The following is a 13,938-nucleotide window of genomic DNA, read 5'->3' as shown; positions in this document are numbered from 1 at the left end:
TGGAAGATTCCAAAGTAAATGTAAGCATACACAAAAAATGTCCTAGAGGACACAAGTATTATACAATTTGTTGTCATTTTATTACATTACATTTAATTCGTGTTCTTTTTAAAACTTTAGGTAAAAAGAAGAATGAAAGAAATATATTTCACAGTTTAAAAGTTTTAATGATTTAATATTATTTACTATCTCATTGCAACAATTAATTGTTAATTTTCTGTATATATTTATAACAGACACAACTTCATAAAACATTCATAATCACACATACACGCACATATCTGTACATTGTACATCATCCTCGGAAAGTTTATTTTATTATTTGGATCAGGTTTTGGAAGAGTTTGATTCAGTTTTATCCTCAATTTCGTTGTATTTTCGTTTGTTGTTTTTCACATCAAACAATCCATTTCTGACAAATCTCTGTGCAACATCTTTGTTTATACGTGGCATCAGAGTATTCCTCTCTTCAATTTGTTTTGCACGCATCATGGATTTCTTTAAACGATCGTTTTCTGATTTTATTTTGTGCTTTGATGGATCAATCCCTAATCAATAATAAGTAAACATTCAATCGATAATTAATAACCAATCACAAATGTAGGCGAACCATAATAATTTAGTTTTTGTAATAATTGTTCTACTGTTTACATTAAACTCTTACCTTCTGCTCGTAAATACATCCAAAACATGCTGTTTAAACTGTAAGACATCAACAGATTATATTTAATTTTATCAACGTTGGAAAGCTTCTCATATGTTTCTGCACTCGTAACGAGTTTAATCGTGTCTTCGATTTTTAACGTTGCATCACGAAATTGTTTTACTTTTGCAATAAGTTCCTTGTCGTGTGACAGTTCTTCAAAATCGAAATCCATGTTTACTTTACAGAATATTGTTTCAATTTTAACACGAACGGAAAAAACTACAATATACGAAGGTCAACGATTTTGTGAGACCAAATAACCTCATGCATAAGCCGAATCATAAAATTGAAACCTTGGAGTCCAATGCAGTGATGGTATAGGTAAGGCGCTTTTTTCGCGCATGCGCGACTATTCTAACCTCAGATGGCCTCAGTCATGTACGAAGACCGGGTACCTTGGCCACTTCGCTAATTTCGCATAATTTCATTATGTTATAGCTGGCGTCAAGACGAATCCAACGACCTACTTTTTTATGACCCTAAGCCCATAAATAACGCTGCAATATTTTATTCCCGTTTTTCGGCCCACTGTGACAATGGCGCGGCGCGGCGTAGGGCGTAGGGCGCCGCCGATGCTGCCACAGTTCCCCACAAACTTCGGACGTAGATACGGTCCTAGATGACGAAACTCGCGCATGCGCGAAAAAAGCGCCTTACCCACGGTGCATTATACAGGTGTGCCGACTTCCCCCAAAAAACTGAGGCAGATGAGTCGTAATTCTCTGGCCGCCGCCAGACGGCGCATGGTTCCCCAGGTACCATGCGCCGTCTGGCGGCGGCCAGAGAATTACGACTCATCTGCCTCCAATATGGACACGCTGGCACACACCCTGATAGCACAACAGACTCCACGGGGAGTGACGAAAACGATTACAGGTAGACTCCACCTGGAACCAGTCCACGCGGAATGCAGCTTTCTGCAGTCCAGCTGGAACGCCACTCTATCCTGGATTCCGCTTCCCCGCAAGATGGCAGCACGGTCGCACTGATTAATGCGGCGAATGCCGTTATACAGGGCAGCGCCGTCGGTAAGGGCAGATCGCACTAATGTGGCAGATGTCGATAAAGTAGATTTCTATTGTACAAATATGTAGCAGTTTTCCTTTTTACCGACAATACTGATTTTTGAATGAATATTCAGTCATATGCAACGAGAGAAAACGAAAAAAAAAATAATTTGTGCAAAATAAAAATTCTCTGCATCCATTGCAAGAGATGGAAGCTAAGATTAAAATGTCCCCATGCAAAAAAAGACAAAGTGTCGTATAAGGGAAAAGAAAATTTACTTTTTCTTATTTTTTAATACGCCGCAGGGAGTTGGTAAAGACACATGGACAATGACACAAGGGATATATATATATATATATAATAAATATTATAATTTTTTATTATTACTATGCTTTATTATTGGACGAACACCTAAATATCTCTTCAGGTTATTGTGATGCAAAAAATATTTGTTACGTAACGTGCACGGTGTGCCAGATATTTGGTCCATTGACACCATGCGCATTACGTAACAAATATTTTTTGCATCACAATAACCTGAAGAGATATTTAGGTGTTCGTATTTAAACGGAACACCCTGTATATTGTGATTATTACACGTTGTTGCCTCTGCTTCCCGAAACTTGTGGCCCGTAGCACGTTCTGGCATAGGTGGGATACCTAAAAAATACAAAGAAAATCAGTAATGTACAATATATGCATGTGTGTTGAATGGCATAATTAGATATACGTACCACGCGAAAAATTAGAGGTCTTCCTCTTCCCCGGTTGCCGCAGCTTCCTTCTACTCCTTCCCTGGATAGCACATTATATTTATCCTCTGTTCTGTAAATTAGATTTTCAATTACACAGTGAGTAAAGGTGAGTATTTAATCTTCTTCGCTTATTGCTCATCTCAACGAATTTTCTAATTTCTGGTGCTACAATTACAAAAGGTCTTCTGACGTTTTTCATCAACTAATATACCTAACTGATTCAAATATTGCAATGATATTTATAAAAAATCGATTAAGTTGAACTACAAACAAAAGAATGTACTACCAGAAATAAAAAAATTCGATGATGAGAAGCAAGTGAAGAAGATTAAATACTTGCCTTACTGAATTGGTTTAAGCCATCATTTTGCCGATTTAGAATATTGCTAAGCTAATTCTAATCTGAATGGGCCAAAGCTGAATTGTGTTGGATTTGTTTAAAGTGATAAATGATAATAATGATAATGAAAAGAGAGTGATAAAGTGATAAAGAAACAAACAATTTACTATTTTGGACTCTACATTGAAGTGAACATACTCGCCCCGTAGCACCTCATACGTGATGGCAAATGGCACTGTCGCGTGGTGTGCCGACAAGCGTTCTCACGCTTTTTCACGCGAAGATTTTGGGAGACATTTGAGCAAAATGAAACCGATTAACCAATATAAATATGTACAAATACCTTCCGTTCTTCCTTCCTTCCACGTAGTGCACGTAATCCAAGTAATCACATAATCCAAGCAAGTCAATCTAATAAATAGTCAAATAGTCAAATGCCGCAACGCAGACCGCACTCGCGAGTGTAACGTGTAACCACAGAGCGAAGCTATGTAAATATATCTGTGATTGTGTCAAGAAAAACGCTGCATGTCACAATTTCAAAAAATTTCAGTTTATGCATTTATTGAACTTTATAGTGTAGGATTAGGTATTTACCAGAAAAAACGTAACGAAAATCAATACAAAAGGCTCGAAAAAATAATACAATTTATAACCAATGTCCTTGTCAAAGCATTAGTGATCAAAACTTTAAACGACAATATCTCGAAAGTGAAAGTACAATGTGACATGCGGCGGCGTCCTCCTGACAACCACAGATATTACGACCGAGCTAAGCGAACGAGAACTTGAGAACTGTTGAGAGTTGAGAGAATAACTGAAAACTGCTGAAAACTGAACGGCAGTTTCCCCTTCCCTGACGTATCGTCGTATCCGTGAGCGGTGTCGACCGCGCTTGCCCGTGTTGGTGCATGTTCGATTGCACGCGCGCTACACAACAAACGTACCTCTACCATGTCCGTGTGACTACCTGCTCGACCGAACGCGTCGGCGACGCGTTCCTTCGATTTTCACCAATTTTCACGTTGCCGAAGTTTCGGAAGCATGAGGCGAAAAGTCGGAATCTGGAGACGGCGCGCATTTGAATCTCGGGCACAGCACGCGGCGCGACGCACATTTTGCTATAACTTTTGATCTAAAAGAGATATCGAAGAGAAATTAGGCCTAATTTTTTTTGAAAAATCGGTTTTAACGATGTAAAAAGAAATATATTTTGTATTTTTTAAATAATGGTTTCGTTGATTCTTAAGGTATAGCCGGAAAAGATGGTCAGAAGTATCCAACCAAATTTATTTTAGTCACGTCATGTTCAACAGAAAATTATGAAAAAATTCATGAATATTCTACCGAATAGCATACACTACTGAGATTTTTTTCAAAATTTTTGGTTGCAAAATCGATTTTTAAACAAATCGGAAAACATAAAATTGCCGATTTTATGTATATACATACATCAAAGTCTTCAGTTGACCACATTTATATTGTTACGTTAGTTGTGTCTCATCCTGATTATTAATGTGTATTTTTTTCAGATTTTTCGGATTACGGAAACATGTTTTAAAAAATTGAAAACCTCCAAAAATTCCAAGAAAATGCATGTTTTGTATTGAAGTGTTAGAGACTCCAGTTTTATAAGAATTCAGTACTTGGATATTATTGAAGCAACCGTTCTTAATTTTTTTATAATTTTTTAGAGGTTGGGTAGTCGTTAACAAAACAAGTACATATATACGGCTGGGAATCTTCTGGCCCCGAATCGAATCCCGCATCTATAATCGTTTTGTTCGGTAAATACTTATTGCTTCGAGTTTTAATGAAAAGTTTAACCAAAAACATTTTTTAATTGTTTACATTTATTTTCAACTTAAAGAATTGATGCAGTTCGCGCTGTCGACTTTCGCTGTCCACTTTTTGTAATTGAAAAAAAAGAAACACAATTTAAGTTATGATTGCGAAGTGCAGAATGGTTTCGAGGTATTCGAAAATACCGCTACAGGTGGTCCCCTGTGTATCTATATCTTCGAGTAACTAATTACAAATTTTGTATCTATTATTCGTGATCCGAAATTTGTATCTAGGAGAAAAATTAAGGGCAAATTCGGAATCAGCGCAAAAAACTCTATAAGAATCATCCAACAGTAATTGTTGAAGAAATTTGGTGTTGCGGAGACTGTAAATCAAATGGGAAACTTTCTTCCAGCAGATCTATTAATCCCAACCAGCACACATCGTCTCATAGATGTCTGTTTCATGTCGTCGTCCCGTCTGAACGTCTATGTCCCAAAGATACGTCTTTTAGTCGCCAAAAAGATATCTTTATGGAGACGTTGTTTTCACAGCAGAGGGTGAACGTCTTTCAGCTGTCTCATTTCAGTCGTAAATGCAACGTCTCCATAAAGGATATCTTTTTGGCGACTGAGAGACATTTTCCGGAGACGTTGTTTTTCCTACGCCGCCGGTAAAGAGTGGGGTGGAGTAGGGGGATACAGCTTCTAAGGAAGAACTTTTTTCTGTGCACTTTTTCGAAAAAAGAGCTCTGCATGCTAATCCGCAATAATACAGAGAGTATTTCAACGCAAAGAGCATTTGGAAAAAGTGTACAGAAAAAAAGTTCTTCCATAAAAATGTACACTTTTGTTGTTTACAAAGTTCCAAGAGCCAAATCCAAAAAAGGGCTCTGTACGGGACCCCGCAATAATGCAGAGAATATTTCAACACAAAGAGCATAAAAAAATATTGCTTCTTCGCGAAATGCGTCTTACCCGCGTGATCGAAAAAATCAAGCTGTTTCATATATTCTCTGTCAGTGTCTTTCCTGCGAGAAACATATCTGCTTCTCTGTCTTCGTAGTTCACCCCGAGTGGCGCTGTTGAAGTTACTATTTTTGGTCCGGCGCACATGGTCGACACCGGTCGACACCAGGTTTAGAGAAGTGTCTAATTGTATTAGTGTATTGTAATAGTGATAATTTATCCGACGAGTGTATATTTACAAAAGTAAGTACTTCCATTGCTGTTATTTGTTACCGTTAGTGTCTTTTGCTGATGCCCTTCCGCTATATTGCGCTATATTCGAAGTTTACTATGGGGTTGGCAAGAAAGTCAAAGAAAGTACTTTCGGTATTGTAAGGGGGTAGACTGCTTTTTCCAGGATTGCAAGGGTGCGGGATTGCAATTGATTGCAATCCTGGAAACGAGTCTACCGCCCTAATGTGTAAATAAGTGTGAAGTCAAAAAATGAACAAAAATTGGTCATATTTCCATTCCTTCATTCTATTTGCTATTTTTCTAAATATATTCTTTAATTAAATATATTTACGTCGTAATTACATATATGTTTAAATTAGTCTCTAAATTTTACCATACTTTTCAATTCTTAGAATATATACACACAAATGGAGATGCCTACAAATACATGGACCGTTGTCCAATTTTTGGCGGACGGAACGGTAGAAGCGGTGCTAAATAGTTGGCTGGAAGGCGACAAATGTTATTGGCCACCGGTACACAAATCAAAATTGAGCAACGCAATCCAACAATGTGAACTGCCTCAACCTTCGTGGGAGCACTTTTCTGTAAAGATCTTCAAAAACAGTACCTTTGGTAAGTTAAAGTAGTTACACACCATACATGTATAATTAAAATAATAATTATATAATGCTTCTAGACGGCTACACGAAGACTAGAAGAAAAGCAAAGGAGGCCGAAGAGACCAATGACTTGTTTAATAAATACACTTAAAGTAGCTGACGTTTATCTTTCATTTTCATTAAATTAACAGAATGTGATATGCTACATAACAATTTTTTATTTTAGGCAGCAGAAGTGCACAATACGGGGGGCACAACAGCTACAACTTTGCCAGGAAAGTCTAGGTATCATTATGACTGACGTGCTGGCATGGCAGTCTGCTATAGCTGATTGGGCCGGAAGGGCAAAAAACCGTTTGCAAATTATCGAACGGCCAGCCTTGTTATATGTAATTATCACCCTTATTTTAATATTATTATTATAATGATTATTCATGTGCAAATTAATAAACAAAGATATTCTTATTCAAGGTGCAGCGGAGAAAGCCAAAGTGGACGGCAGCCGCAAGAAACATGAACAAAGCGAGTGTGACCAAGTGATTTTAATTTCAATATATCTGTGGTTATCAGGAAGAACGCCGCATGTCACATATACTTCCACTTTCGATCACTAATACTTTGACATAGGAGGTTGGTTAAATTGCATTGTTGTCTGAGCCTTCCAAACGTGTTTCCATGACTTTTTTTCTGGTAAATATGTACAGTAGCGGACAAAAGTGTAAGACCGCTCTAAAGAAGACGATAACTTTTTTAATATTTTACTATACGATTTGAACTTTTTTGGGAAACTAGAGCAATTAGTTTACTAAAGGACGCGAAAAGAAATTTTTTCAAAAATTGCAATTGATCGGAATTGTTGAAAAAATACTAAAAGTTGATTGTTTATTTAAACATATCCTGAAAATTTCGTCAAAATCGGTCGACGTTGCAATGAGCTACAAACGTTTAAAGATGGTAAAAATTGCAGATTTTCGGCAATAAATCGTGAAAATCTGCAATTTCTACCATCTGTAAACGTTTGTAGCTCATTGCAACGTCGACCGATTTTTACGAAATTTTCAGGATATGTTTGATTGACACAGATCTACACAAAACGTGTTTTTTAAATTTTCAATATAGGTCCACATAAAATAATTAAAAAATCAACTTTTAGTATTTTTTCAACAATTCCGATCAATTGCAATTTTTGAAAAAATTTCTTTTCACATCCTTTAGTAAACTAATTGCTCTAGCTTCCCAAAAAAGTTCAAATCGTATAGTACAATGTTAAAAAAGTTATCGTCTTCTTTAGAGCGGTCTTAAACTTTTGTCCGCTACTGTAAATCCTATACTCTAAAGTCTAAAGCTCAATGAATGCATAAACTTGAATTTTTGAAATTGTGACATGCGGCGTTTTTCCTTACAACCACAGACATTATCAGTAATATTTTATTTTAATTTTTATATTTTTTAATTTTAGTATACAGGGTGAGGCGCCAGAAACAGGCCCCCTGAATAAGCATTAATCAGATATTAGTAGCTTTTTTGTAGATGGACGCGTAAAGGACATGTGAAGGTCAACTTAATTTTTTTAAATGGAATGAGGTATTTTTTAATACATCAATGATGCAGCTGGACCTATGTATGTCGAAAAGTTAATAGTTCAGGAGATATTTCAATTTAAATAACTCTAAAATACCATTACTGTCGTACTAAGACGTTACATAAGTAAGTAAACACTAACGTCTTAGTACGACAGTAATGGTATTTTAGAGTTATTTAAATTGAAATATCCCCTGAACTACTAATTTTTCGACATACATAGGTTAGTACTTTTTTATAACGAATGTCCAGCTGCAGCATTGATGTATTAAAAAATACCTCATTCCATTTAAAAAAATTAAGTTGACCTTCACATGTCCTTTACGCGTCCACCTGTAAAAAAATAATACACTACATAATGTACCCCTTCAGACCATGCAACTTCTGTATACAAAACTTTTTCGTGCAACGCATACTTTGGAAGTTATTATAGGTGTGCAAGTTGCGTGGACCACCCTGTATACTGATTCTGATGTTTCAACTGTATATTTTATTCAATTTTTATATTTTAATTTAAGTGTATTAATTTTAATGTTTTAAGTGCGTGATATTGTATTTTAATTTTAATACTTTATTTCTAATATATTAATTCTAATGTTTTAAGTGCGTGATATTTTATTCTGAATGTAGTATTTTATTTTACGCATACTTTGGAAGTTATTTATTGGTGTGCAAGTTGCGTGGACCACCCTGTATACTGATTCTGATGTTTCAACTGTATATTTCTTTTCAATTTTTATATTTTAATTTAAGTATATTAATTTTAATGTTTTAAGTGCGTGATATTGTATTTTAATTTTAATACTTTATTTCTAATATATATTAGAATTTAATATATTAATTTTAATGTTTTATATATATTATTTTATATATATTTTTATTTTATAAATAGTACATATATTATTATAATAAACTATTTGTTCGTTTACTTTAAACTATTATCGTAAATTGATTTTTCCCTCCCACTCCCTTTTCGCATAAATACGTCTCTCTAACAAGCTCAAGAGACTTCTGAAAGTCGCCTAAAAGATGCCCGACAGAGTCGTGGAACATGTCTCTACAATGCCTGAAACACGACTAACAGTCATTCTCAAGACCACTTTAAGACAGGCAACTTTGTAACAAACGACCTTCCGGAGCCCTTGTAGAGACTTTCCGGAGACATTCGCAGACATCTTTCAGACATTTGAATGTCTAGCGGCAGACATCTTTCTGCTATCTTTGAGCTGTATCTGTGCTGGTTGGGGGGTCTATTAACTTTTTTCCGTGTAACATTTTGTTTATTTTCTCGTTTCTTTGTTATAATAAATGGAAGCTTATGTTAATTTGTTGTTCTTCATTCTTTAATAAGCCCCTTTTAATTTCCCATCAGTTTCAACTCCATAAAGTTATAGTTTTCTGTAAAATCCGTATCAATGCCTCCGGATCGGAACCTTTCTGCCAGGGGTTGTATTAATTCGAGTAACTGTAACTTTTTTAATGTTGGACTATATGGATTTGGACTTTTCGTGAGAAGTTGGAGAAATTAGTTTACTGCACGATGTGAAAAGATATGTAGTGGACATGGCGCGTTGGAAAGAGGGACTTTCCGGACGCGGAAATTTCATCCTTCTCAAGTGCGCGCTGTGGACGGTTGCATTGAGGGTTCGGTCGTAAAAGTGACGATTACCAGAACCCTGACTCAACCGTTGCAATGTCCTTGGCAGCGACGACTTTGAATTGTTTTGGGGAAGGAAACTTTCTCCTTACTCTTGAGGAACGGAGAATTCCTCCCCTTATTTTAACGGTCTTTCTCACGTTGCTAATCCTCCCACTAAAAAGGATTTTTACCAGTGGAAAAAAAGCTTGTGGCACTCGTTGAGAACGCATCGCTCTAGAGTTGCCCGCGCTACGTTAATTTATATCTCTGTACTTTGTTAGTACTCGATAGTCATTAACGTTTATAATCTAGTTTTCTCGTTATTGTTATTATTATTACATCTTGTTTTGTTTTGTTATTGTTACGTGTTATTGTTTTAATAAATATCTATATCGTTGTCTGTTAACCACGCGAAACATCATAGACACTGAATTACCCGTCATCCTAAAGATATTTTTCCAGAAATTGCAGTTGGCCGGAATTGTAGAGAAAATAGGTACTAAATGTTGCACTTCACAACTTTTTTATGTGGGGCCTATATTGAAAATTTAAAAGATAATTATAATAATTAACCATTTGCAGCTGTTTTAATTTCGGAGCTGTTTTAACTCGAAAATGAAACATCTCGTTCTAGGTAGAATAATTTCGTTCTATACGATTCTTTTCATTTGATGGATATGAAATTGATCGTAATACCTCATACAATAATTAAAGGTTTAGTAATTGATTAGCTACCAACATGTTTAACAATGTAAACAATATTTTGCATAATGGGACAGCAATTTTTAGTGGTGATTTCGAGTCACCACTGGAGTGCTAAGGGTTAAAGATGGTAGAAATTGCAGGATATTACAACAATGACAAATATTATAAAGCAGATACGCTAACGTTACCGTTATCGCGTCAGAAGGAATAGCTGCAAGTACAATTGTATAGAGTATAGAATTTCGGGGAAAACTGGGAAGAGAGGCAGGGTTGCCGGAGGATTAATTATGGCGTGGAAGAACCGACGCGACGGTGCCCGTAAGGATAATTACGGTCGCTTAGAGTGGCCGGACTATGGCAGGGTAAGACGTGGTTTCCCTCGGGTCTCAATTATCCATCGGGCCTTAATTTGTCCAGGCTGTTTGTCTCTCGATCAAGCCGGTTGGTCGAGGTCCTGGTACTGTACTTTGGAAATGAAATGGATGATTATGTGAAAATTTGCTTGTCAAACGAACATTCCGGGAAAAGGTTCAGGTAATTTCGTGCAGAAAATCCAGAGTTGTTTTGGTAACTACCCAGGACTTATTGGCCTGAGTTTTTCGCGCTGATTCCGAATCTGTTTTCAATTTTTTTCCTATACGCACAGTTTTTCAGGACAAGGCTTTGAAAAAAAAACATATTTTTCAACTTCAAACAAATATTGTGATGTTATTATAAAAGATATTGAATTGTTCTTTCTGGCAAAAGATTCTGTAGACTTTCCCGAATACAGTGATATCCAATATTAATACATTATGATTGATTAAACGTGTTTAATCAATGATTAAATACGGAGAGATTTCGTCGCGTCGGCGCACAGTGGAAAATTTGGACCAGACTCGATTCAAAATCAAAGAACTTTCGATAGAAATGAGGTAGAGCGATGAAATTTTTTTAAAATGAAAGCTGAAACTTTGCAGAATATGGGAAAAATAGGGAAGTTATGGTACGAACGTTTTTTAACCGAGAAAATTCGTTAAACATGTAGAATTTAAAGAAATCGATTTTGCAATATCCTGAGGTCGTAGACAAATTTTGAGACCAGATTTGAAATCGGCGTGAAAAAATCTACGGGAAATGATATATAGCAAAAATTAAAAAAAAAATTTCCGCGCGTGGTATTGGAAAAACCACAATTTTCTCGAAATTGTGCAAGTTTAACGAATTTTCTCAACGTTAAAAAACGTTCTTACCATAATCTCCCTATTTTTCCCATATTCTGTAATGTTTCAGCTTTAATTTTTAAAAAATTTCATCGCTCTACCTTATTTCTATCAAAAGTTCTTCGATTTTGTCTCCGATTTGGACGAAAGGTCACACTGTGCGCCGTCTCCAGACTCTGACTTTTCGCCTCATGCTTTCGAAACTTCGGTAACGTGAAAACTCAGCCCGTCTGAGTGCCTGTTCAATTGCTTGCGCGCTACACACAAGCGTACCTCTACTCTGTCTGTGTGAACTACCTGCTCGACTGATCGACGCCGACGCGTTCCTTCGATTTTTACGTTGCCGAAGTTTCGGAAGCATGAGTCAGAAAGTCGGAATCTGGAGACGGCGCGCATTTGAATCCCGGCACAGCGAGCGACGCGGCGATAACAGAACATACGGACAATAGGACGTCCTTATATTCAATCTAATCCTCTTTGCTTATATTAGGGTATGTATTCGGATAATGGGGGTACGGATACGGGAGTCTCTACTGTATTCAAAGAACAAGTAGACATAATTGAAATCGTAATTCTAATTGCAATATTTTGTAGGACTCAATATAAATAGTACCGTATACTCATCTTTTTTTATCGATGAATATGATCACTAACTAAAATAAATTCCTAATAAGATAAAAAAATGTTAACAACCCATTAAAAAGTGTTAAAAACGCGACTGAACATGTTGGTGAAAGTCCCATTTGGGGGTGAACGGAACTTTTAAGCTAGTGCTTGAAGCGGGCCCTAGGATTCGGCAAGATCGCACATGTGGCGACCAGACCTTTGGGTTTCCCAGCCATCTGGAAACTATCGAAACGGTGTAGCTTCGAATAATTTTCTGCCAGGGCGGCGAAGACTTCGGTCACCGTAGCCAAGTGGTGCAATAAACACGGCCAGGTAACCCGACGCGCGTCGGCCAGCCAGACATATTGGCATGAAACCACTAACAAGTTAATTGCAGACCTTGTTTATTTTTCGTAATTGTTTCATGTAAATGACGCTAGCTGCTTCGTGTGGCGTTCTTCCGATTAAAAAAAGACTAATCTCAAGATAGAATTTGGACTGTGGATAGTGGATTTATTCAAAGTCTTCGAATAACGGCACAATCAATTTTCTACCGAAACCGAAATAATACCGGTATTCTTTCGGTTTTTCCAATGCTTAGGTTGTTCCAAATGAAATAGGAACTACAGGCCACTTAATGTTCCGTCGTAAAACCCTCCGCGCGAAGGAACAAGCGCGAGTCCGAATTCACAGGCGAGGCCGTCATAAAACATTCAGCTAAAGACCTTCCAGATGTACCTCCCAACAAAGTGATTTTTAGCCAGCCGAAAGAAGCACAGCCGATGTAGCCAGATGTATTTGGACCTTTTATACCGTTAATGTACTAAACTTTATACCGTAGCTACCTGCAACCGAACATACTCCTTGGTTTCAAATCCTTGCTTTAGTTTATTAAAAGGAAGTAGACTCGTTTTCAGGATTGCAAGGGTGCGGGATTCGCCTCTTATTCTCATCTCTCGATAATAATACAAACACGGGGTTTTTCACTAGTCAAAAACGCTAGATAAAAGAACGATCTAGAACACTATCTGCCTCAAAAGTTCTATTTTTTCGTTTACGAGGCGTAATTGGCATTATTCGGCAGCATGTAGCTATGAAAATAGCTTGTATGCTCCCGAATAATGCAAATTACGGTGACGACTAATGCAAATTTCGCCACGTAAACGGAAAATAGGACCTTTGAGGGAGATGGGGCCCTAGATCGATCTTTTATCTAGCGTTTTTAACTAGTGAGAAACCCCGTGTTTGTATTATTATCGAGAGATGAGAAGAGGCGAATCCCGCATCCTTGCAATCCTGGAAAAAGGCTATACGGGAACTGCAATTACTCGAATTAATATTCGGACGTTCTAAAAAAGACGAGAACTTTTTTAATACTGTACTAAACGATTTGAACTTTTTTGGGGAGCTACAGCAATTAGTTTACTACAGGATGTGAAAAGAAATTTTTTCAAAAATTGCAATTGATCGGGATTGTATGAAAAAATACTAAGAGTTGCATTTTACAACTTTTTTATGTGAGCCCATATTGAAAAATTGAAAAATACGCTTTGTAGATCTGTGTCGACTAAACATATTTTGAACATTTCGTCAAAATCGGTTGACGTTGCAATGAGCTACAAACGTTTAAAGATGGTAAAAATCGCAGATTTTCAGCCTACATCGAAGAATTCTTACATCTTTCAAGGCCTGTCGTTTTTTCCCGCATCAACCGATTTCGATGAAACTTTCACAGTGCACATTATTTACGCAGGCCTACAAAACGTACTTTTTAAATTTTCAATATAGGCCCGCGCGAAAAAGTTGT

General features: G+C 36.8%; 1 protein-coding gene and 2 long non-coding RNA genes across 4 annotated transcripts; 1 reads left to right on the top strand and 2 right to left on the bottom strand.

Annotated features, from left to right (window-relative positions):
- Positions 1-58: 58 nt before the first annotated feature.
- On the bottom strand, positions 59-1,316 carry LOC143209884 (nuclear nucleic acid-binding protein C1D). The gene is made up of 3 exons (XM_076426162.1): positions 1,000-1,316; positions 665-925; positions 59-548 (listed from the first exon to the last, which is right to left on the bottom strand). Exons 2-3 carry the CDS (start codon positions 876-878, stop codon positions 328-330), a joined length of 435 nt encoding a protein of 144 aa, XP_076282277.1. The 5' UTR covers positions 879-925; positions 1,000-1,316; the 3' UTR covers positions 59-327.
- Positions 1,317-2,085: 769 nt separating this feature from the next.
- LOC143209425 (uncharacterized) lies at positions 2,086-3,700 on the bottom strand. The gene is made up of 3 exons (XR_013009083.1): positions 3,153-3,700; positions 2,449-2,539; positions 2,086-2,374 (listed from the first exon to the last, which is right to left on the bottom strand). It is a non-coding gene; the product is annotated as an uncharacterized LOC143209425 (long non-coding RNA).
- A 1,370-nt stretch (positions 3,701-5,070) lies between these two features.
- LOC143209424 (uncharacterized) lies at positions 5,071-9,066 on the top strand. 2 transcript variants are annotated; one of them, XR_013009081.1, is made up of 5 exons: positions 5,084-5,805; positions 6,189-6,411; positions 6,476-6,550; positions 6,625-6,787; positions 6,870-9,066. It is a non-coding gene; the product is annotated as an uncharacterized LOC143209424 (long non-coding RNA). The 2 variants fall into 2 exon arrangements; XR_013009082.1 differs by lacking the exon at positions 6,476-6,550 and having other exon boundaries at positions 5,071-5,805.
- Positions 9,067-13,938: the final 4,872 nt, after the last annotated feature.

Source organism: Lasioglossum baleicum, chromosome 6 (genome assembly GCF_051020765.1).
Source record: "Lasioglossum baleicum chromosome 6, iyLasBale1, whole genome shotgun sequence".
Classification (NCBI taxonomy): domain Eukaryota; kingdom Metazoa; phylum Arthropoda; class Insecta; order Hymenoptera; family Halictidae; genus Lasioglossum; species Lasioglossum baleicum.
The sequence above is the reverse complement of the archived record's forward strand: the minus strand, read 5'-3'. Positions and strand labels throughout refer to the sequence as shown.

Bases quoted from the DNA above. Each gene is read 5' to 3' on its own strand.
- LOC143209884 (XM_076426162.1), bottom strand. From the start codon at position 878: ATGGATTTCGATTTTGAAGAACTGTCACACGACAAGGAACTTATTGCA. The intron at 549-664 runs GTAAGAGTTTAA...ATTATTGATTAG, and splicing joins GATGTATTTACGAGCAGAAG to GGATTGATCCATCAAAGCAC.